This window comes from Theobroma cacao, chromosome 5 (assembly GCF_053813885.1).
Source record: "Theobroma cacao isolate CCN51 chromosome 5, ASM5381388v1, whole genome shotgun sequence".
NCBI classification, from domain to species: Eukaryota; Viridiplantae; Streptophyta; class Magnoliopsida; order Malvales; family Malvaceae; genus Theobroma; species Theobroma cacao.
The window spans coordinates 46,741,228-46,764,478 of NC_142643.1; the positions used below are offsets into that span (position 1 = coordinate 46,741,228).

At 34.6% G+C, this 23,251-nt stretch overlaps 4 protein-coding genes and 1 pseudogene across 9 annotated transcripts; 4 read left to right on the forward strand and 1 right to left on the reverse strand.

Annotated features, from left to right (window-relative positions):
* Window positions 1-1,471: 1,471 nt before the first annotated feature.
* Window positions 1,472-4,178, forward strand: LOC18600480 (Peptidase M50 family protein). The gene is made up of 6 exons (XM_007030947.3): window positions 1,472-2,074; window positions 2,189-2,336; window positions 2,555-2,635; window positions 2,727-3,191; window positions 3,311-3,631; window positions 3,925-4,178. Exons 1-6 carry the CDS (start codon window positions 1,653-1,655, stop codon window positions 4,084-4,086), a joined length of 1,599 nt encoding a protein of 532 aa, XP_007031009.3. The 5' UTR covers window positions 1,472-1,652; the 3' UTR covers window positions 4,087-4,178.
* Window positions 4,179-6,131: 1,953 nt separating this feature from the next.
* Window positions 6,132-11,585, forward strand: LOC18600481 (RING/U-box superfamily protein). Of its 2 annotated transcripts, XM_018122001.2 has the most exons (7): window positions 6,132-6,782; window positions 7,403-7,572; window positions 8,068-8,126; window positions 8,903-8,928; window positions 9,033-9,423; window positions 10,858-11,083; window positions 11,210-11,585. In XM_018122001.2, the coding sequence occupies exons 1-7, from the start codon at window positions 6,593-6,595 to the stop codon at window positions 11,333-11,335; spliced, it is 1,188 nt and encodes a 395-aa protein (XP_017977490.1). In that variant the 5' UTR covers window positions 6,132-6,592; the 3' UTR covers window positions 11,336-11,585. The 2 variants fall into 2 exon arrangements, with proteins under 2 accessions (XP_017977490.1, XP_007031010.1); XM_007030948.3 differs by having other exon boundaries at window positions 6,134-6,782; window positions 10,858-11,585.
* Window positions 11,586-12,366: 781 nt separating this feature from the next.
* Window positions 12,367-17,580, reverse strand: SR30 (SERINE-ARGININE PROTEIN 30). 4 transcript variants are annotated; one of them, XR_016026272.1, is made up of 15 exons: window positions 17,420-17,580; window positions 17,035-17,123; window positions 16,657-16,722; window positions 16,495-16,569; window positions 16,288-16,390; window positions 16,158-16,204; window positions 15,682-15,739; window positions 15,273-15,322; window positions 15,085-15,141; window positions 14,890-15,005; window positions 14,703-14,801; window positions 13,506-13,595; window positions 12,903-13,319; window positions 12,705-12,800; window positions 12,490-12,597 (listed from the first exon to the last, which is right to left on the reverse strand). XR_016026272.1 is itself a non-coding variant. In XM_018121949.2 (14 exons), the coding sequence occupies exons 2-14, from the start codon at window positions 17,116-17,118 to the stop codon at window positions 12,583-12,585; spliced, it is 900 nt and encodes a 299-aa protein (XP_017977438.2). In that variant the 5' UTR covers window positions 17,119-17,123; window positions 17,420-17,580; the 3' UTR covers window positions 12,367-12,582. The 4 variants fall into 4 exon arrangements, 1 of the variants encoding a protein (XP_017977438.2); XM_018121949.2 differs by lacking the exon at window positions 13,506-13,595 and having other exon boundaries at window positions 12,367-12,597; window positions 12,903-12,936; XR_001928202.2 differs by having other exon boundaries at window positions 12,903-13,595.
* Window positions 17,581-18,535: 955 nt separating this feature from the next.
* LOC18600483 (uncharacterized) lies at window positions 18,536-20,433 on the forward strand. Its single transcript, XM_018122259.2, has 3 exons — window positions 18,536-18,732; window positions 18,839-18,929; window positions 20,044-20,433. The coding sequence occupies exons 1-3, from the start codon at window positions 18,663-18,665 to the stop codon at window positions 20,177-20,179; spliced, it is 297 nt and encodes a 98-aa protein (XP_017977748.1). The 5' UTR covers window positions 18,536-18,662; the 3' UTR covers window positions 20,180-20,433.
* A 587-nt stretch (window positions 20,434-21,020) lies between these two features.
* On the forward strand, window positions 21,021-22,792 carry LOC18600484 (large ribosomal subunit protein eL22z-like; annotated as a pseudogene). Its single transcript, XR_016026207.1, has 3 exons — window positions 21,021-21,124; window positions 21,560-21,801; window positions 22,494-22,792. The product of XR_016026207.1 is annotated as a large ribosomal subunit protein eL22z-like (transcript).
* The last annotated feature ends 459 nt before the right edge of the window (window positions 22,793-23,251 follow it).

A 23,251-nucleotide genomic window follows, 5' to 3' on the forward strand; every position in this document is an offset into this window, starting at 1 on the left:
AACACATTCATGATATTGACTTAATAAGTTAATTGTGTTTAAATAAAATTTATTATGTTATAATTGTGTTGTATTGTATAATACATGCAACAAATATATTTATATACTTATTTAAAATTTGGATTTATTTTATTAAATCATATCATATACATAATTATTCTTCTAATTATTAATATTTTTATCTAAACACACACAAATTGTGATATCACAACACTAATTATCGAATTTACTAGTGAGTCGTGTTTTTCTTTTTCTTTTTGGTCAGAATATTCATTTGAAAAAGAATGCAATTAGATTTGCTAAAAAGTGAAACTTTTTTTACTCAAATTATCAATACCTAAAACAAGTTAATAGTCACTAAACTAAACTTTGGGTTGGCCGAAGAGTAACAATGTTTTGTTTATTATAAAGATTAGTAAAATTAAGTAAAGAATAAGCATTAGATGCATGGTATATTGTCTACCATTCACAATAATGGAGGACAAAAAAAAAAATTAATGGTGGTCTTAAATATTTGGAATAAATGATGATACTTCTTCCGTCCCATTTTTTTTTATTTATGTTATTTTTTGAAATATTTTTAATATTTTTTATTATATCATATCCAAAAATAAAAAAAATTGTTTTAATTTTTATAAGATTAAAAAAATAGATAAATATTTCGAAACGAAAATTACAACAAAATGAGGTATTATCGAAACCGAAACATCTATTCTAAAGTTCTTAACTTCTATATTTTGGGATTTTACACTAATTTTTCCATAAATTGTTTAGGATTAATGGTGACTATGATTATGCTTTAAGTTTATAATAGGGGGAGAATATCCATTGAATGGAGACATATTCCATTTTGACAAAAGGGTTACAGTGGGATTAGAATAAAGGTACAACTTTTGGCTTGGTTTGAACACCAAATTTGACCCCTAGAGGGCCACATGCATCTCATCTTTGACATGCCCAATCATTTCTATATGGAAAATTTAGCATCAAATTATCAAGAATTAATTGGTAAAATAAATAAATAAATAAATAAATCAAGGGTTCATTTGTGTTTTCTAATTCATACAAATATTATTTTTTCCGTCCCTTTTTTTCATTTATATTTTTTTAGATGTCTCGAACTAAAATTTATTTTTCTTTTTTTAAACATATGATTTTTTCTATATTTAAATAAATATCTATATTATATTTTTTAAAATTTTAATTAAGATTAAAACGTCTATTTTAATTTCCATTAAAGTAATTTAAGGATGGAATGAGTAATATTTGTAAAATATATATTTGTTGATTAACAATTGAATGGATAATTATCTATTTAAAAACAAAAAATATGCTTAGAAAGTTAAAATTTTTTAGATAAAAGAAAAGTTCTTGTAGCAATAGAACGAGAGAATAAACATAAACAATTAATGGTAAAAAAAATGTATATATATTTATTTAAATTGAAAATGGTAAAAAAAAAAAAGGAAAAGGAAAATCTGTTATCTGAAGTCTGAACACAACTAGCAATACCCGCGCTTTCACCGACCTGAAGGTCCGTTTAACCGAATCGGGTCTTTACAAAAAACCCTACTCATGCGGCGGCATTGCCGCCACCAAACCTATCACTAAGGAAAGTACAACGGAGAAAATTTACAGCCGGAAACTGAGATATGAGAGTGAACCGAGCGAGAAGGTTCGGAGCGGCCCGCCTCCCTCTCCGCGCTTCTCTTCCTTCTCCAAGCCATCGAGTCGCCGCCGCTTCAAACGCCGTTTCCTGCTGGTATTGCGACCTAAAAATCTCCGCCTTCAACGAACCTCTCTTCCGGTTCGGGCGAAACCACGCCGCTATCCTCAAACTCTGGTTCTCCATCGGGACCGGTTTCGGCCTAACCGCACTCGTCGGAGTTACTTTGATTCTCATTTGGCAACTGTTCCTTAGGTCCAACGCCCAGCTAAGCAATCTTTTCAGCTCCCTTTTGTTCGGGTTTTCCCCTTCTTTAAGAATCTCACTTTCGGATGCCGGATATTTGTTCGTCTCAACGTTGTTCTCTGTTTCCGTACATGAATTTGGCCACGCCGTCGCCCTTGCCAGGTCAATTTCTATTTATATCTCATTGCATTAGAAAGAATTAATGTTGCAAGTTGAAAGTTTTGAGTTTCAATGTTAGGTTTTTTCTCATGTATGTTACCATAGGTGAAAAAGCAGTGAGGGAATACAGTTGGAGTACATCGCCGTTTTTCTTGCCGTTCTGTTTCCTGGTGCTCTGGTTGCTTTTGATCATGATTTGCTTCAGGCGTTGCCACGGTTAACTGCTCTTCGTGTTTATTGTGCCGGTATCTGGCATAATGCAGTGGTAAGCTCTCAAATTCATGGTCAGTTTTTCATGTTTAGGTGAATTATTTGATTGGCTTAGGCTTAGTGCAGCATTGGTAGTTGGGTTGCAAACTGTGGTTTGTGAAACCATAGCGAAATGCTGAAGGTTTCAAATCATAAAGAGCGTTGTGTAATTACAGTTTCATAACCTAACCAGAATGCGGAACTCTGACTTAATTTAATGTATCTCCTTTGTAGTTCTGTGCAGTTTGTGGATTGTTGTTGTTCCTGAAGCCTGTGATCCTGTTTCCATTTTACATACATGCTGAGAGCCCTTTGGTACTCCATTTCATTTTTCTCATTGCATCTTTCTATTCAAAAGCATGATTGGTTAGACTTGACTTGTTATACCTTCTTTTGTCTTGGATAGGTTTTGGATGTAGCTCCAGCATCGCCGTTGTCTGAGTTTTTGTCACCTGGGGATGCAATAGTGTCATTGGATGGTGTGCGAATCCATGATGTACAAGAGTGGGTGGAGATGACTTCTCTACTAGATAAAAAGATACGTCAAAATTCAAGTGATTTGCATTATTTTAAAGGTTTTGGTACAGTAGATAACAGAAAGGGATACTGTGTGCCTAACGCCTTGTTGGAAGACAGCAAGAAGGTTCAATTGGCGGACAGCCAATCTATTTGTCCTAATGATCTTGTGGCATTTGTGAGAATTCACTGCTTTGATCCAGGTAAATTGGAAGATGTGGGTGATGAAGATGGTCATCGGGGAAGAAGAGAAAATGAGCTCTGTTTGAATGCAAAGGATATTGTCAAGCTTGGAAAATGCGGTGAAGGATTGGGAACAGTAATGATAAATGGAAGCCGTTGCATATGTTCCCAGGTAGATGTCTTATCGTAAAAGCATAAAACTTTAGCATTTTTCCTTTGTCTCTTACTTGCTTCAAGATGATGCAAGTAATATATCATTGAATGCTAACTTTTTTAATTTGATGCCTGTAGGATGAGTCTTGCTTAAGTCCAGTTCAGTTGCCAGGTTTGATGTGGGTTGAGATTACATATTCAAGGCCTTATTCAACAGAATGCTTGCACCTTAGAAGTTCCCTTCTAGATTCCAATACTTCTGATGCTGTAGAACAGAACTGTGGAGGAACTTTTGTTTTCGTTGGTGATGTGATATCTATGGCGCATTCAGTTCAGTTAACTGTATATCAACCCCGGTGGGGAATTTTTCTTGGCGAATATCTTCCAAATAAGCTGGAGAAGAGCTTAATATGCACGTTCCATGTCTCTCTAACACTAGCTCTTCTCAACAGCTTGCCAGTAAGTATGACATTTTCTGATTTTCACTTCATGGAAAATTTACCTTCTGTCCAAACATATGCTTTTCCACCTTCATTGTGTTGCAGCATATCACTCTAACAAAGAGATAAGATATATAAATGAAGGTGAATGTTACATTATATTAGGGAAAGAAAAGATTTTATTGTCCAAGTAGATTCTGTCCGGGTTAAAAGGTATATTTGCAGATAAAGATGCATATCTGACTTCACGGTCAACATTAGAGGCTAATATAGTTCTAAATTTTAATGACTAATCATTATATTGTATATTAGGTATACTTTCTCGATGGTGAATCAATTTTGGAGGTGACGTTGTCCCACTTCACGTCATTGAGTCCAAGGAAAATGAGAACAGTTCTTCAAATATGCCTTGTCGGAGGGACTTTCATCTCTGTTCTGGCCTTCTTGAGGATCTTCTTTATCAATTTCTTGTAAGGTAACTTGTGTAATTGTAGTATAGAACTCTTCCCCTTTGCTCTTTAACTAACCTGCACGTTAAAGTAAAAAGAAAAGGAAAGATTTTGTAACTTCTCCTTCTCACATTTGCTTCGAACTTTCATTGTCTTAACTGAGCAAATTACATGATTGGTTACTAAACTTTCACAATATTTCCGTTTTTATCACTGAACTTTAATTTGTCTTGACTATGCCGTTGTTGAAGTTTGCAAACTATACCAAATCCAAGCACCCTAACAGATTTCATCCATCCAAGTGACAGACAAAAATGACTTGGTTTTAAGGTTTCTTTTTCATCTGAAACCATTACTTGGTTGGGTCGAATCTGTTAGGATGACCAGATTTGATATAATCGACAAACTTTATCGACTTATTCGAGACAAAATTTAAGTTTAATGATTAAAACAGGAATTATGTGAAAGTTCAGTGACCATCCGTGCAACTTACTCTATTTATTCTCTGAAATTTAACTGTTCCAATGTTGCTGCCGTCCAAAAAAATTGATATTGGCAGCAGCCGACATATCCCTTAGAAGCCGTGCAAGCAAAGCATGGCTGGCTCCCTTTTGGGTACCAACCTGGACTCAAAAAATTTAATGCATTTGTTTATGTAATATGAATATTCCCTCATATGGCCAGTTGGGTTACGTACGATACAAATCCGGGGATTCTTAGCTGCCAAAAAAAGGATAATAATCCAAAACCCATAGCCAGCTTTTACTGTGTAACTCTTTTACTTTACAGTTTGGTTTCAACCTTGTTGATTGCCCTAATCAAAGAATCATTGAAATAGGATTCTTCAGTTGGGGAAAATGTGGGGTGTCCTAGCTCATAAGATCGAATCAAGTCCTTTCTTCCATTACAATTTTCTTCCGAAATAAGTACTCTTTTTGTCTTAATTTTCGTGAAAATTAAGAAGAGATAAACGTATAATTTTCTTGTGAAATAATATCCTTTTTTTTCTCTTTTTATTTTAATTTTTATAAAAATAAAGAAGAGACGAACATTTAGAGACGGAAAAGGGTAGTAATGAAAAATTAATGCAAAATGGTCAGCATGCTTGCCTTTTATAATTTGTAGGTTACCTTGTCATTTCAGTTAAATTTAATATGGTTGGTGGTTCCTTTAAATAAAAATAAAAGTAAAAATTAGAGCAATTAATTCTTTTTTTTTCTTCCTTCAAATTTGTCTAAAGGATGATTAAGTGACAATGACATTTTATTCCATTTGCTAATTGAGATTTGTTGAGAACATTAAATGCAAGCAAATCCATTAATCAAAGATTAGAGAATTCTTCACGAAGAAATATAAATCTAGAAGAAACTCAAAGGAAAAAATAAAAACAATTTTATATTATTAGTACTCTTCTCGTCCCGTTCTATTTTGTTTAGTCATTTTTTGGTTTTGAGATGTTTTTAAATGATTTTTTCATTTTTGGGATGCAGAATATTTTTACTTTTTTTATTACAAATTAAAGAAATTAAATTTTATTATAAAATATATCAAAATTAAAATTTTTATCTTAAATTTCGTAAATATTAAAAATAGATAAAGATTTAAAAATATTTTTATATTTTAATCGAATTTCACGTTTTTATTTTATTTTTCTTAAATTTTAATTCTTCACTCATGAACTAAATAAATTCTTAATAAAATCAAAATACAAACCAACATTTTCTTATTTTTAACAATTTTTTTTTTTACAAGTGTAATGTGCACTAGTTTTGAAAAGAACATTTTCTCACATGCCAAACAGCTTTTTATCGACCCGTTACCAACTTTGACCCGATCCGATCCGATCCCCAGTTATGGCCACCCAATTTTCACCCACCGTTTTATTTAATCCAAACAAAAGCTCACAGACAAGAGATAATATTATAAAAATAAAATAATTAAATATTGTTCGAGGAACAACCGCTGTCAACCAAAAAGCAATCCAATCCGTAGAATGAAAGTTAAGAAAGAATCTGAGCCGTCGGATGGCTCTCATTTTGGACAGCGGTTCCGGTTATTTCGTCAACTTAACAGTAATCCTATGGCCTAGTCGAGATCGAACGGTCCGAGATTAACATTTCTTCGACGACAGAGAAAAAGGAAGCGAAAGAGAAAGACAATAACCCAAAAAAAAAAAAAATATAAAGAAAAAAAGGAAAGCGAAGAAAGATAAGAGAGAGGAACAGATTTTTTCACTTTCGTATTTTCCATCAACCTTCCGAAGAAGAAATTTTTTTTTCTAATTTCTCTGTTCTTCTTTGGTCAATCAGAAGAGGAATTTAAGACGACGACTCGTTTTGGTTTGTGTTTGTAATTTTATCCGATTGAAATCGGAGGTCGTGTTGGTAAATTAAGGGAGGAGGAGGAGGAGGAAGAGGAAGAGGACGAGGGTGATTTAGACGGTGTTTGTGTTGTTTTATTTTGGGAAATTTAGGGTTTTGAGATTTTGGGGGTGGATTAATTTTGACTTTAATTTATAATTTGTTTTAATTATGGGATTAGGGAGTAATGGTGGGGATGATGTTGTGGTGGATGACGGCGATGGAGGTGGCGATGGTGGTGATTGCGGTAATGGAGAGAAGTCTTTCTGTTCTGTTTCATGCTCGATTTGCCTCGAAACAGTTGCTGATAATGGGGATCGATCGTGGGCTAAGCTTCAATGTGGTCATCAATTTCATTTGGGTAAGTCAAAATTGGCAAGATTTGGAACTGATTTTTTCCAAGGAATTGTTTGATTTTTTTTTAAATAAAGTTGGGATGTTAAGATCTGGGCTCAAGATTAGAGTGTGTCTAGTTTTGGCTTAATTGATGATGTAAATGAGGAAATCATTAAGCTTGATTTTTTTTATTGCTTATTCTATATTATAAGCTGAAAATGAAAATTTAGCTTGATAAAGATGAATAACTAGGTTAATAAGACTCAATCTAATAGAGATTTGATGTTTCAATAAATTGCCTTTTTTTTTTGTCCTTGAGGTGAATAACTACGTCCTATAAGATGATCAAAGTGAATTTTGCATCGCAATTAGTTTTTGGAGACAATTCATAGTCGGAATCAAATTAGAACAAAATTTTCAATGCGCTTCTAGATTTGCCCATAATAGTTATATTGACATAGTTTGATGAGCTGCAGCTTAGGAGAGGGCTACTAGTGAGTAGATTAGTTGAATATGAAGGATTTTCGAGTAGGTTGTATGTTATTTTTGTTGGTGTGGTTGGCAACAGCTATAGGAAATTATCGTTCCAAATCTGTTTTAAAGGTTCTAATAGATTATTATATGTTTTGTAATTATTGTCTTCAGATTGCATTGGTTCAGCATTCAATATAAAGGGTGCGATGCAGTGCCCTAATTGTAGGAAAATTGAAAAAGGTCAATGGCTTTATGCCAATGGTTGCCGTTCCTATCCAGAATTTAGTGTCGATGATTGGACACATGATGAGGACCTTTATGATCTAAGTTACTCTGAAATGGTAATCGAGCAACATTTCTATGCAAATTCTTTTTTATGCAGTTTCAACATTCATGGCATGCCAAATGGTGTATTTACATTTCTTTTCTAAGTTGCCTTGTTTGTATTTACATTTCTTTTCTTTTTGCAACTTGATATGTTTAACCTTCTGATCCCTTGCCCTCCACCCTATTTTACTTTAAACTACTATGAATTTTATTGGTTTAGCGTGAAATTTGATATTTGAAGCTCCTATTTGATGAAGCAAATTTCCTTTACTAAATCTGAACCAATCTTCATTTCTTAAAGTTCAATAATTTCTGCCCAAATGAAAATTTGCAGATTATAGTTTTAATTGCACTGCACCCTAGACACCGCTTGCATTAACCTATACAATCATGTCTCTATGTTGCTGTTTGTTGCTTGCATTCTTTGGCTCTATATGTGCATACACTTTAAACTGACAGATGAGTCGAATTAAAATGTACTTGCTGCGTGCTTATTATGGTTTTTGCAGTCATTTGGAGTTCACTGGTGTCCATTTGGAAGCGTAGCACGACTTCCTTCATCATTCGAGTAAGCATGAATCACACATTAGAGGTTAAATCTGAGTAGTTTTCTGCTTCAATTTTCTATGCTGAAACGTGATCAGTTGTCACTTGTTCACATCAAATGTTTGTCGCCTTTTATTTTTCGTGTTTTCTGGGATGAATTTTTCAGTAAGTAACTGGCAGAGAGAGAGAGAGTTTGATGGGAGGGTGGTATCTTCTTAGTTAGAAATTGATTTTAGAAAATGGAAAAGCTTTATCCTTTGCTTATGGTTTTTGGTGGCAAAATGGCCTTGGAATTCAAGCAAGTAGTGGATCTGCTTGTAACCTGTATAACCTTTATATCAAAAATAATATATAACTCCAGCTTGAATGTAATAGAAGTAGTTTAGATGGTTTAATTTCTGCAACTTATGTCATGTGACCCAACGCCAAAACTCTTTATTGATGGTTTTCTCTGTCAGTTGAAAACCAGTTCTGTATGAGATAGATAAGATGAATTGCCAATGTTTTAAGAGGTTTTGGGCATCAAGTTCATCATTGGGTTGAAATTTTTTCCCGAGCATAAATTAATGGAGCATAGCATTTTACCATAACTACAGCATATTGTTTACTTCATTGGAAGTCGTGTTCTAAGTTGGAAAAGCTTTTTTAGTATGTCATCATTAACTCTCCCATAGGTAAACCTCCCCTTTTATTTCTGTACATGTATCATTATAGTTTTGTTTGCGTACTTCCTCTTGCCATGTTCAAGTTTCAATAATATTCTTTCCTTAACATGTTTTGTTTTTCTTTCTTTTTCAGGGAAGGAGAGTTTTCATCAACCACATGTAAGATTTTTCCTTGTTTTCTTAAGTGATGCTTGTCTGTTATGGGTTCTAAAGGTGGAGGTTGGCTGGCCTAATATGCTGATGTGAGTTGTGTTGGATTGCAGATCACGAGTTACTGGGACAACATGCCATCTTTGCTGAACATTCAGCAGTATCATCTGCTAGTCATCCATGTCCATATGTAGCTTACTTTGGGCCAACAATTCATCCCTCATCCTCAAATTCCAGTGGAAGTGTGTCAGATAGTTCTAATTTCAACAGTCACTGGAATGGTCCATCAGTGCCTAGTGAGATACCTACTTCTTATGCTTTTCCTGCCGTGGATCTTCATTATCACGGTTGGGAGCATCATTCCCCTCCATTCTCCACATCGAGCAGTCGAATTGGTAGTTCTGATCAACCTTCAATTCCACCTGTCAGTCAAAGGTCAAGCAGGAGTAGTACTGATATGCCAAGATCGGGATCTTTTATGCATCCATTTGTTGTTGGCCACAGGTATGCCTCAACATGATTGACATTTGTGATTGGATTGAGTTTTCACTGTTCCTTTATAGAAAATACAAAATCTGAAGAATATTTTACCAATCTGTTCTGCAACCATTTTCTGGAAAACAGTAATGACCTGTTGCATAAATGCTTATGTTCAATTTTTTAGACTTAAAATATCATTCAGAAGCATAAAACATTTTGTTAAACAGTCACATTGTTCAAGTATACAAACAAAATCATACAGAATCTAGGAATGTCAACGGGTACCCTACCCGGTTACACCGGGTTAGGGTAGTCCATAAAAGGGTTCGGGTAGTGATTTCACTACCTGAATTGGGTTCGGGTATCACCCATTGGGTACCCGTTACCCGAACCCGATTAATATTTAAAAAAATTTAATTATTAATTTAATAATTAAATTAAAAATTTACAATTTCTATCAACTTTACAAGAATTTTTTTTTTGTTAAAAACTAACAAATATATGAAAAGTATGGTTACTCTAATTATTAATATGAAGATATTAATATATTTAAATTAAAAAATTATTAGATTATTAATTATATTATAATAATTTGAATATTATATCATATTATAAAGAAATATAATTACTATTTTATATGTACTTTAAATATACATATATTTACATTTTATTTTGTATTAACATTACAAAAATCATGACTTATAAAATTATTAATTATAATATATATATCATTATTTATATAATTTTATAATATATATACTTAAAGAAAGCTTTTGAGATTAGAATAGTTTTAGAATTTAAATGTTATTTTTTTAATTTCATGAAATTAAGAACAAATCTTGATAATTAATTAAATTAATTCATGAAATTATTATTATCAATTAATTTGTAATGTCTTTTAATATATATAGTTTATATATTGTGTTAATTAATAAGAAATATAATTACTATTTTATATATTAAAATATTTTTTATGTATGCGTGTGTGTGTATATATATATATATATATATATGTACTTTAAATATAAATATATTTACTTTTTATTTTGTATTAACATTGTAAAAATTATAACTCATAAAATTATTAATTACAGTATATATATTTTTGTTTATCTAAACTTATAACATATAAATCTAAAAAGAAATTATGAGACTAGAAAAGTTAATTGGGTAATTGGTTACCCATGAAAAAGATTTTAATAATTTTTTATTTAATCGGGTATTTAAACGGATTAGTGTAATTATAGGGTAGTAGGAATGTGTTAGAGTTAGGGTAATAATTTTTAAATTATTCGGGTAGTTAATAAAGTTAGGGTAGTTAATTTTTAATAAAATTAAGGTTTGGGTACTTTGAAATTTTAAGATACCCGACCTGTTGACATTCCTGACAGAATCCATTCTGTTTCATTTTTTTCTCCTCTGCTGATTATTTTTATTTCAATTGCTGTATTTCTACAGTTCTGGTGCTAGAGCAGGGAGTTCAGTTGCTTCCTCATTGATCCCGCCTTACCCTGGTAGCAATGCTCGGGCCCGTGATAGAGTTCAAGCTCTTCAGGCATACTATCAACAACAACAGCCTAGCACTTCGCCAGCCATAAGGACGCCCATTATTCCTGGCTCCCGAAGGTCAAGCAGTCATAGAAGTCTTGCTCAAGTTGGGCCAGTGGCCTCATCGTCTGACCAGGTGGGTGGCTTCTATTTTGTTCCATCTGGTACTTCAGGCCGTAACTTTCAAGAGGCAGAAAATCCTTTGTCAACTCGGTTCCATGCTTGGGAAAGAGATCATTTGCCTTCATTTTCGCTAAACCAGGTTGACAGAGATTCAGGTTGGGGTGCATTCCACCAGGCAGCCGGTGGTTCAGATCCTGGCATAAGATCCAGCAGCTTCCGCCAAAGGCACGGATCTGAGAGGACGTCATCACAAAATCGTTCATAGTCTTTTCTTCCTTTAAACCCCTTTTGGGTGAAGCAAACTACCTCTACTATGAATGAAACCAAAAGTAATGTATGCTTGAGAGACGATAATATGAAACTTGAGTCTGTCAATCCGGGCAGAATGAAAATACTGTGAAAGTGGCCCGAAAACAATCTTTTTGGTTGCCACATGGCGGTGTGCTGGACTTGCCTTCCTCTGGTTCCTTTTGGCCTTCGAGGATATAAAATAATTTTTTTTTTCCAAAAAGAAATTTTATGTTGGATAGATTAAGTGTGATTGATTTTAGCTATTGCTTTGTGTTGTTAGAACCAAATGTGGCCTAGGTCATATGCATGAATGAATAATCATCCGAACATGCCTGGAAACAATGTGCCAAGACATGGAATCATAAGCCTATGGTAAGAGAACAAGCCTATAGTCAGAGAGCAAGTGTTACGGGTTTTACATCAGTAAAAAATACGATTACATAATTGGATGGAGTAAAATATTATAAATCTCATATATTGTCTGGACTGCCACATTTATATGATTGTAGGTTGCATATATTCTAGCAGTAATTGAATCCTGCAACTTGGCTTACCTTGGAGTATTGGGATAAAAAGAGAAGACTGAAGCATGTTGCCATTTGGGTCTAAACCAAATGTTGGCAAAATTTTGACTTTGAAAGATGAACGAATTGTGCCTTCTTGAAGAAAATAGATACCCAAAAACGCCTAAACAAGCATAAACTTGCCGATTGTGCCTCATTTTGGTAGATGGACGAACTAATCCCCTTGCAAAGATTTGGAAAGTTAATCCCCTGCTAATAATGCTCAGGGCTTCTAAGATGGAAAGTCATCACAAAGCTAATGATCAACTAGTTCTCTGATCCCATAGCGACTTCACCCTCGATTCAGTCGGGAAAAACTCTATTAAGGTATTCGTTCTTGTTATCATTTCATCTGTTGAGAGATTTCTCTTCAGAATGAATGCTACAAACCAGTTCAATCTTAAGAATGCGGGGCTAGCAATAAAAGACGAAACTCAGATGGTTTAACTGATAATGACTGAAGTATATTAGTTCAAGAACTCAGTTATTAAGTCTACAAGCCATAATGTTGAGAAAAGGTTTAAATTACTATCGCTTGATTAGTCAAAATCCAAATATAAACTAGTTCTTAAGCAAATTATCCTTATATATTCATGCTAAGAAAGGATTACAATATGCTAAAGAAACAAATCTTGTGATCCTTGGAGTTCAATCCACATCAATCAGATTGCACCTGTCAACCATAAAGCAGTTATTAGAACGAAGCCAGAAGATGAATTGACGGGGGAAGAAGCTATCAATGATGGGTAATCTTTGGAAACTGAGATGTAAGTAACATACCGATGATGAAAGTGAACGAGATATACTGCGGCTCCTGCTCTGGCTCCTTCTTGGGCTGTCTTTCAGTGGACTTCTGCTCACATGTTTACCACAAGGCTGCATGTCATCAAGAACAGCATTAAAAAAGTCCAAGGCAGCAGAACACTCAATCCTACCTCCCTCATAAATCAACATAACTAAACCTGAGCTAAAACTTACAGATGCAGTTGGTGATCTGGATCTGGAGCGAGATCTGCAAAAAGTTCCAGAAACAATGAATTCAATATCCAGAACAATCCTCTACAACCTTTTTGGTCCCAAGGCCTCAACCCACTTTCACCTCAGGGTAAGCATAATCATAAAAATGGAATATACCACCCATCTTAAGCAGCAACCGGCAGAAGGAGAATTTACGCACTACTCATGATCTCACCATTTAGTAATGATCTTTTCTACAGAAGGTCATGACAGCTAAATGGAACCAAAATGGAAAGAGAAAAAAAAACCAGTAGAGCACTGAAAGACATAAATACTTAAACGATGAAGAATATCCTCCAACTCTCCATCATCAAATTCAAAGAGATTCCAGAGCACAAAATAGTCGATGTTGGAGTAGTCCCAAGTATGTCCTATTCCCTGATTGTGGAGAATTCAGTATCAAAAGTAAAAGTACTTAATTCAAAGTGGTCCAGCTTTAAAATTGCAACCCATCCATTACATATTGATCCAGTCTAGCTCTCTTTGCGCGCCACACATCACAATATCAGAATTGTTAGACCTTTAATGGTTTCCAGAGGTGCTCGTCAACAACAATAGAATTACCTCAACAACAAAAAGAGTTGCAGGCATTTGAGCACCACATCCCATCAAGTTCCTAACATCCAATCCCCAGATTGCCGCAAAGAGCCAGATCTAGCAAGGAAACAAGGCAACCCTTATGAAAAAGGTATGATAATTGGCGAACCAAGCAAGCCTTTTTCTCAATTACCCCGTCCAGTTTGGAAACATATTTTTAAGTCTAAGCTTATAAAATAGTTTAAGGGTTCATATAACAAACAGAATGGGACACGAATATAACAAACAGACTGGGACATCAATAAGTACATTATCTCACATTCAGCATAACAAAGACAGATTCAAAACCCTCTGTTTTAATTGGAGTCAAAAATTGCAAGGCATAATTTTTTAGTGAAAATGATGGCGATCAAAATACAACACCCCTTCATCCAATTATTTGATTAAACTAAAATAGATATAATTTTGAATTCTATGAGAAGAGTAAGTGAGAAAGAAGAGAAAACTGTTAACAAATGGACCAGTCTTAAACTGCTGACAACCACAAACGAATCAAGTAATAGATAAAATAGGAAGCTGATGCATTCACTATAGGACACACTCTAGGAGTTTCAAACACCATAGCATGAAGTCTGACAATGGGGATTTAGAGGAGCAGAGCCATGCTAGTCATAAGGAAGGCTCAGATTCAGCTAGAGCTTGACAACAACTTAGCTATTTGTAAATAGTCATGGAATGGTCCTTTTAAGTATTTCAGTGTCTACACAATAACTAATGTTCACAAGGCTTTCTCTGCCAAGCCAAAAGCTGATATCCAATCTAAGTACAACTAAATTGTAAAAAGGTTAAGGCTAAGCACAAAGAGCATGAAAAATGTACCAAAAGATTCTGTGAAAAAGGAATCCAGTATCAATCAAGTATTTCAATTAAAGTAAACAAAGGCTCAAAGAAAAGAAGTAAACAGCCAAATAGCATTAAATCCCAATGCAAAAGTTTTTTTCATTTTTAGCAGAAGAGTAAGACTTCGATATTGAGCTGATCAGACCTAACTACTAGGCAAAAATAAGAATTTTGAAAACAAGAATGCCACTAAAAATCCACTTATAAGGATTAAAAGGGGGACTTATGAAATAATTGCACTTGGCAATTGACATAAAAATCATTGGAAAAATAACATTGACAACATCCAAAGGAAGTAATAATAAAATAAAACTTATCTCATACCTTGAATAGGAGCGGGCAGGTGACACTGAGCGGGAACGCGGTGAAAGAGACCTCGATACAGATGGAGATTGACGCGAGTGTTTGGCCCTTGGAGACTTGCTGTAGAACAGGTCAAATAATGTAACTTGAAAATGGAATGAGACTTAAGTATTCTAATTGTTATTTTCACCAAACAATTGAAACTGACCTCCTGCTCCTGCTACTATAGCTGTGGCTGCGACTAGGACTTCGACTATATGGGCTATGACTAGGACTTCTAGAGTAGCTGTGCCTAGAATCATATCTCGAATCATACTCCTTGACCTGAACAAAACAATTAGATGCATAATCAAGTAGTGTTACACAAGCATGGATCCAGAATTATATGTGCACCATAACATACCCGTATGTAAGCCCGGCCAAATGCATTTCGAAACTCAGAGTCATCAAGCTTCCTTATCTGCAGAGTCCAAATAGAAATCAGTAAAGATTGCCATTTATTGTTAAGGAGGCTACAATACTGCACAAACTGTGACTCCACATAACAAGTTAAAGTATAAAAGTACGCAAGTTTAAAGAACAGTAGCTTACAGCATATTTCATATCATCATAGTTTGTATAATCTACAATCCCTGTCATGCCTGCAAAGAAATTGCAATAATATTAATATAACTCTCAAATAAAATTTCTTTCCAAGATATTATTATTTAAATGTAAATCCAAAAGCAAACCATGTGCAGGTGCAAACTTGCAATGCATCATTCTTATTTAAATACATAAAATCTAGCTTGAAAACCCACAGGGGAGTCCAATGTCCCAACAGCTTCCAATTCATTGTCATATTATAATCACAGATGTTCCTCTCAGGTTGCACAGACCCAGCATTCTCAACATGACCAATTCAGTGTGAAGTGAACTTAGAGGAATCCAAGCTATTTCAACTGATAGTTATGAAATGAGGCATTAATGCATTAAACAACATGATAGAGATTCTACTTACCCCCACGATCACGAAACACTTGAGAGAAACAGACATCCCCAGCTTTGCGCATGTGATCCTGGTCATGAAGCAAAGAACCATATAACAAGCACAAACCAGGTCAAATGACCAACGTACTACTTTCATGGATTCTAAAAACCTTTATGCATAGACCATGTTATTCCTTTGTACAATTTAAGCAATTTCATCATTTGAAAGATATAGTTGATAATTGCATGGTTAAATGTAATATTTGCAGTTACTGAACACTATAATGGAATACAGTTCTCAAATGTAAAAATATGCCAAACAGTTTCCATTATCTAAGAACACTACTTATACTATTGAGAACAAATCAATACTTAATTTTTTTAAGCCAAGTTTTAGTTCTATCAACTCCTAATACACATGGAGAGGCAATAATCAAGGACTATTAAACATATAAAAGGAATTAAAAATGTAAAAACTAAAGAAGAAACACTAGCCTATGAACTTACCTTTAGGTCTTGCCATGAAGCAGAAGACGGTAATCCAGTCACCAAAACTGCATATAAAGGGGTATTATGGTTAACTTAACACACCAAGCAGTTTGTAAACTACAAAGATGGTGTCAAAGGCTATACTTACCACGATAGTCAGAGCGCCTGGCAGGTCCGCGGCTACTGCTACCACTGTAACTGCTATGGCGATCTGATGATGAAGGCCTTCGGCCACCATGTGCAAGTTCAACCTAAAAGAACAAAATAGAATACACATGGTCAGACAGACAAAAAGTACTAAACTGAAAAGAGACTATCACCCGAACATATTAACAAGGCAAGATTAACTACTAACCCGTAAACGATACCCATCAAAGTTATACCCATCTCGAGCACGAATTGCATCTTCAGCATCACGAGGATCCTCAAACTGCAATTTGCCATAGTTAAAATACTGAAACCAGAAAATCGATTTCCTCATTCATTTGCCTCATGATAGCAAAATATTAAAACTCACCTCAACAAAAGCATAACCAGGGGGCCTTGGTGGGATCTTCAAGTCAATGTCAACAATGGGACCATACTGCAATATAGAAACACAGAAAACTAAGCAACCAACCCAAAATAAATAAATAAATAAATAAAATAATAAACGGTGCATGGAACAGTGATTTAGAACCAAAACTGAAAGTTTGAGCTAAAATTAAATAATAGAAAGAAATCCTTTTCTTCTTTGTCACCCTAAGAATCACACCACATCTCCACTATTCACAAATAAAGCAATAAAAACATTTTGAAGATAATTTCACAGCAACTTTTCCATATACTTATTTACTATATACTGAAGAATAGAAATATAACATAAATTTAAAAAAAGAAAAAAAAGGACTAAAACCTTGTAAAACAAATCTTCGACTTCTCTCATACGAGTATCCCCAGGCAGATTGCCCACATACAGGGTGCGGCTTGAGCGGCTCATTTTCCCTGAAACAAAATACAACTTAAAAATTACAAATAATATGAAACAATATATATTTTCAGCTAAATTTACTGTAAAAACCCCTTTTTTTAATCTTATAAAAAAAGATTTTTTTATTTTATGAAGCATCTTTCAATCATTCAACAAATACCCAAAAAAATTAAATAAACAAATTTTTATGATAATAAAAAACGGCACATGCCTTAATAAACAAACCCCAAATAAAAAAAAACTATTTTTTCTCAAATTCAGTAGTTAAAAACCATAAAATTGAAAATAAATTAAGAAAAAAAAGATTTACCTTTGAAGAGAGAGTTGAGGAGGGGATGGAGAGGTTTGGAAGTTTCGTTTCAAAGAGGGATTGGATCAGATTTTTAGATGACTCTCGAAGGATAGGGATTGGCCTCGTGGCTTTGAAAGAGCGAAGGAGTTGTAAAAGAAACGAAAGAGAGAGAGAGAGAGAGAAAGAGACGAGACAAGGATTTCAATTTCATCGTATTTGGTCTCTTGCTCACGTGTTCGTGTTCCATTTTTCTGCCTTACAGATTCTCAACCGTTGGATTTTCAGATGCAGGTTCTTGACGATTTTACCCCTCTCTTTTGCAATTTTTTACCGCAAAGGGCCAGTTCCTGACCCATGGCGGGGTTTATTGGGCCAGGCTTAATTTCCTAGGAAGAAAGCCTGAAAAGGCCGCCTCTATGGGCCTGGTGGCCCGTTAGGCTAATTCAGATTTTATGGGAGAGAGGTGGTGGTAAAGAGCCAGATGGCTGACTCGGCGGTGGACTGGTGCCTGGGGCTGCTGTACCAAGAGAAAGAAAAAAAAAAAGAGTATTTATATTTATAATATACTTAAAAAATATATGATTAATAGTCGATTTTTTATTAGTTCGATTATAAATTTTTAATAATCGAATAGACTATCCATCTTATATGATTAATATCAAAATCCAAAAAATGGATCTAAATTAATTCAAATTCAATTCATTTCCGTAGATTAGTTTTTTTGAATCGATTAATTCTCAAAATATTGAATTAATTAGTAAATTTTAATTATTCAATAATATTTAAAAAAAATAGAAAATTACTCGACACAAAATAGAGTATTTATATTTATAAGATATCTTTTGAATAGAAAAAATTAATCAAAATAATCAAATAAATTGTCATTTTTAACTGATTAATATAAAAAAAATTTAAAAAATTTATCTAAATTAATTGAAATTTAATATATTTCTATTGAATATTTTAATTTGAATTATTCAATAAAATTTTATTTTAAAAGAAAAAATTAGGTAATTATTTAACATAAAATCCCATGTGCCAAAATGCCCAAAACAAGTCAAAATTTTCCAACACCTCACGACCGGTTTCCGCCCACAGTTTTTTCGCCAGTCACCAAATTGGCGTTGTCTTCCCTCTCTTTTTCGTATAAAAGGAAAATACTTTCTCACCGCAATGCAAAATAATCAACAGAAGACCGTTCTCTCTTTTCATCTCTGTTTCTCTCTCTCTTTCTCTGCAAGAGGCTTGTTTTCTTTCAAATATGGCGGAATCTAAGAGCAAGTTTGAATCCATAAGGGAATGGGTTGTCGATCACAAGCTTCGAACTGTTGGTAATTATTTTCTTTTCCAATTTTTGCTTCTTTTTTTTTGGTGGGAAAAATTGTGGATTTCTTTTGTTAGGATGGATCTTAATTGTTTCTTTTTGGATCAATGAAGGGTGTTTGTGGCTTAGCGGTATTACGGGTTCCATTGCGTACAATTGGTCTCAACCTAGCATGAAAACCAGCGTTAAGATTATTCACGCTAGGTAAATCTTTTATCTTTTGCTATTTAATTTTTTCTTTTGTTGCTTTATTTGGGTTATTGAAACTTTGATTCTTTCATGATTTCATGTTCTTGTAATGAATCTTTTGATGGACTCTTGCAGAAGGGTTTTAGAAAGTAATGAAATTTCTCCCTTGCTTGGTTACTGAAAGCTTGAAAAAAGGGAAAATTTTATGAAATTTTTAATTTTTCTATTGAAGTATAGCTTTTGTTTTGCGTGTTTGATAGTTTTAGAGGGCTTCAAGCCATTCTTCTGTTACTTTTGGTTTTGGGCCGTAAATGGTTTGATTCATTTCTGTTGTTGCTGCTGGTTTCGATTAGATGAGGCGAATTTCTCCACCCCTGTTTGGTGATGCAAGTTATGCTTTGTTTGGGGCTTGTTGATTGTTAGGGGATATGGTGTTGGTATTGAGCGCAGTTTTGGGAACTTTCTGAGGTCTTCTTTCAGTCAATGGAGTTAGAGTTATGTAAAATGTTATGTCTGAATCCTTTTCAGAAGATTTCTATCATCTGATTAATCAGACAGTAGGAAGAATCAGAAAACTGTCTTTCTAAACCATAAAAGAATTTAAACCATTGGAATGATGTGTGGTGGTTATATTTCAAGGGGCTTTTTTTAGGTTGTGGTGACAACACTTTGTCATGTGATTTTGCTCTACCTTTACATGATACTATCAATTTGATTGCACATGTCGTGTCCTCACCTCTTAGTCTTAGCACTTATAAAGGATATGGTGGAAGGGGGGGAGGGGATATGAAGGGGTAACAAAGGCAATAGCTCAATCTATGTACATGTGCAAGTTTGACACCTCAGAAAACTGTACTTTACTCTTCCTTTGCTATATGTGTGCAAGTTTGACACCTTGTAAAATTGTGCTTTACTCTTCCTTCACATTATTATGGTACTTAAGCATTATGGGCAGCTGTCTTTAGTGGCCTGCATTTTTATGCATTGCAAAGTTCTATGTTTGCATAATCTATGTCTTTTTTGAAATTTCCTTGCATTTTGTCTCAGTGAGCTCGTAATAGCTTTTGGTGTTTACAATTTGCTTTACCGTGCCTCATTGTTAACTTGTCGTCTTTTGCCTTCAATTCAGGTTGCATGCACAAGCCCTTACATTGGCTGCATTAGCTGGTGCTGCAGTGGTTGAATACTATGATCACAGAAACAGACCCAAAGCTGATCAATATGCAAAGTTCATTCCAGTTGATAGCTACTCTCACAAGGAGTAGATGACTCTCCATATGACTCGGATAAATGTTTATTAGATATGACTTGGATAAATGTTTCTTAGGTCTATAACCTACTCCGGGTTAATAAAAGTTTTTGTTTAAAGAGGCATTATTTTTGCCCCTTCTCATCACATTCTTTTCAACTGTTTTTGGTTATTTACATATCACATACCTGTGGGGGCTTGTAAGTGGATTGAGATAAAAGCTTGTACCTGAATTTACAGAAAAGAGAGTATTCTTTTCATCACTGATCACTTTGTGTTTGCCCTTAACGGATGGTTGGTTTCATTCTGATTGTGTCACTTGTGATGTGTTAGTTCTGGGAAAAATGAACATAGTTGAATGACTTTAAGAGGGGTTCTGCAGCCTTGGGCTGTGGATCTAATAGCTTGTCCTGAATTGCTTTGTGGCTATGTGCCCCAATGCTTCGGATTTTTTGGGTTCCGGTTCATTTTGCCACTGTAGAAGACAATGGTTAAGGTTCCCTATTTATAGGTCAATTATCCTTTTCTTTTATTATCAAGCCCAGCAACAACCAAGGCAATGGCATTCAACTTGGAGCAAGCAAGAACAAGGGCATTTCCAAGCATTAGAATTCTAACAAGGGAATTTGGCTTTTAAACCCTTAAATATTAGTACTAATATTGAACAAATTTTGAGTTTGAACCTCAAATATACATTAAATTTTAAAAAAGAACGAAAAAAATAACTGCTTGAAGTCAATAATTGCCTTAATACCTTGGCCGTTGATCACCATTACTTTTTCACAGCAAACGGTGCACCACTGCCGCATCAGATCATCACTCGCACCAAGACTATAGACCGAAATTAAGGTCCCCAAATTCTAAATGGGAAATCGTTTAACCCCTTAAAAATCCGAACGTTTCTTCTTCTTCTCAAGTCACCGCCTTTTCTTCAGTTTCAGCTTTCAACGCTCATTCACCGGTAACTCTCTTTCCCTTCCTTAGCAAGATGAGGTTAGCTGCATCTGTTTGCTTGATAGAAAATGAAGGAAATTTGGATAGAAAATTTTCCTATTGAAAATACAAAGGAAAATCCATTGGTTAATCAATGAATTTTACTTTTTTTTTAAATTATTTTTATCAACGGAGCAATTCCTCTAGCTTTCCAAATTTTGATGTAATTCAAGTTCCTGCATTGTCTCAGCTACCAAACAGAGTATAGCTCAATGATAGGCTACTTAAATAGTTAAATTTTCATACAAGCTGATTGGAAAGAGGACACATTTATCATTGGATGTGATTGGTTATCAAGAAAATGAGGGAAAAGTGAGAAAATTTATTCTCACCTTTTGTGGTGACAGGACTTATTGTAAATTTTGTTGATTTTAATCTTTACTTCATTGGCTGATTGCCGTAGGATAAATTGAAAATGAGTCGAGGTAGTGCGGCTGGACCCAAGGGGAAGAAGAAGGGAGTTACGTTCACTATCGATTGCTCGAAGCCGGTGGAGGATAAAATCATGGAAATTGCCTCCCTGGAGAAGTTTCTGCAGGAGAGGATCAAGGTTGGAGGCAAGGCTGCTGCGCTCGGTGAAACTGTAGCTCTCACCCTCGAGAAGAGCAAAATCATTGTCACTGCTGATGGCGCCTTCTCCAAGAGGTAAAAAAAAAAAAGGGTTGTTTTATTTTGCATTAAGATGAGATTATATGTTTCTAACTCATATGTGAAACTGTTTAAGGAATGAGAGTCCTTTGCTGTTATTTTATGCTTAAAACAATGGGCACTTGAAACTATTATGGAAGATATTTGACTAACCTATTGTACTTATATTTGTTCAAATTGAGATTGGTTTTGTTTTGCTTCCCTTCTGATAGCATTGTTTGCTCCGAGTAATAAACATTAGTGTCGCATGTGTAGTCGTGGTTTCTCATCTGATTGGTTTAGGGTTCAAGTGTGCCCTCCATTAGTATTCTTTACTCACATAAAGAAACTTCAATTCTCTGATGAAGCCAAAATTCCGTTTATGTGGCTAAAATACTGCAGAGTTAGCAAACCACCTTTCCACTTTTCAGATGAAATATATTTTAGTTTTAGGTATAGGGAATTAGCTGAATCTTTTAGTCAGAGTTAGGCTTTGATATAATTTTGAATGTTGCATTTCAGCATCATCCATTAGTTCCCTGATTAGCATCATTTGCTTGTAGAGTCTTGAAATGGCAGCTTTCTATGTTGTATTGTTCATAGTTGTCACTACCATTTAGACACTTGCCATTGTGCTTGAACATATGATCTCATGTATACTTATTTGCTATATGTTCATTCCCTCGGTTTCTTTCTGCACTTTTGTTCAGATATCTGAAGTACTTGACCAAAAAATACTTAAAGAAACATAATGTACGGGATTGGCTCTGAGTGATTGCATCCAGCAAAGATCAAGCTGTTTATGAACTAAGGTACTTCAACATTGCTGAGAACGAGGGAGAGGAAGAAGACTGATAGTTGGGATCGACCCGTTGTAACACTAATTGCTTGGTCATTTTTTTTTCATTTTGATTATTTTGAGGCTAAATATGTTGAACAATTGGGCTTACAAACTTATTTTTGAATATAACATTTTGCAATGCCACTTTTTGAGGATTGGGATATTAAAGATTGCATCATGGAATGTGGTATATCCAATTGAACCCATTTTATATTGTGATTTTGTAGTTAAGCTTAGAATGGTATCAGTAAGGAGGATTGGAGGCATTCCACTTATGACCATTTGCTAATTCTCTCAGCTTTGTTTTTTAGCTGATTCCATGGTGATGCTCGCCACTCCTCTAAGTTTCAGTCCTTCGCGTGTTTTCGGAAGCTTTACAGATTTTCATCATCTAGAGACTAGACTCTACAATCAGGGTCTGGGCAACACCATGAGAAAAGGGATCAAACTAAGTTGGAGTACTGGTTTTTTGCCAATCCTGATGAAAGGCTAAAGTTGGAATGGAGTTTATTTTGATGCAAAAGGCTTGAATATTCTCGACTTAGTTCTGCTTTCCAAGCCCCGTTCTTCCTTTCTTCCCAACCAATTAATGCAGACTCTAGGAGTGTCTGATCCCAAATTTGTGAG

Excerpts from the sequence above, each read along its gene's own strand:
- LOC18600480 (XM_007030947.3), top strand. The coding sequence starts at position 1,653 with ATGAGAGTGAACCGAGCGAGAAGGTTCGGAGCGGCCCGCCTCCCTCTC. Across the intron at positions 3,192-3,310 it reads GCCGTTGCATATGTTCCCAG|GATGAGTCTTGCTTAAGTCC; the intron begins GTAGATGTCTTA and ends TGATGCCTGTAG. Across the intron at positions 3,632-3,924 it reads CTCTTCTCAACAGCTTGCCA|GTATACTTTCTCGATGGTGA; the intron begins GTAAGTATGACA and ends ATTGTATATTAG.
- LOC18600481 (XM_007030948.3), top strand. The coding sequence starts at position 6,593 with ATGGGATTAGGGAGTAATGGTGGGGATGATGTTGTGGTGGATGACGGC. Across the intron at positions 7,573-8,067 it reads ATCTAAGTTACTCTGAAATG|TCATTTGGAGTTCACTGGTG; the intron begins GTAATCGAGCAA and ends TGGTTTTTGCAG. Across the intron at positions 8,127-8,902 it reads CGACTTCCTTCATCATTCGA|GGAAGGAGAGTTTTCATCAA; the intron begins GTAAGCATGAAT and ends TTTCTTTTTCAG.
- SR30 (XM_018121949.2), bottom strand. The coding sequence starts at position 17,118 with ATGAGCCGCTCAAGCCGCACCCTGTATGTGGGCAATCTGCCTGGGGAT. Across the intron at positions 16,570-16,656 it reads CTGGTTATGCTTTTGTTGAG|TTTGAGGATCCTCGTGATGC; the intron begins GTGAGTTTTAAT and ends GGCAAATTGCAG. Across the intron at positions 16,205-16,287 it reads CAGGCGCTCTGACTATCGTG|TTTTGGTGACTGGATTACCG; the intron begins GTAAGTATAGCC and ends CTTTATATGCAG.
- LOC18600483 (XM_018122259.2), top strand. The coding sequence starts at position 18,663 with ATGGCGGAATCTAAGAGCAAGTTTGAATCCATAAGGGAATGGGTTGTC. Across the intron at positions 18,733-18,838 it reads TCACAAGCTTCGAACTGTTG|GGTGTTTGTGGCTTAGCGGT; the intron begins GTAATTATTTTC and ends GGATCAATGAAG. Across the intron at positions 18,930-20,043 it reads GTTAAGATTATTCACGCTAG|GTTGCATGCACAAGCCCTTA; the intron begins GTAAATCTTTTA and ends CCTTCAATTCAG.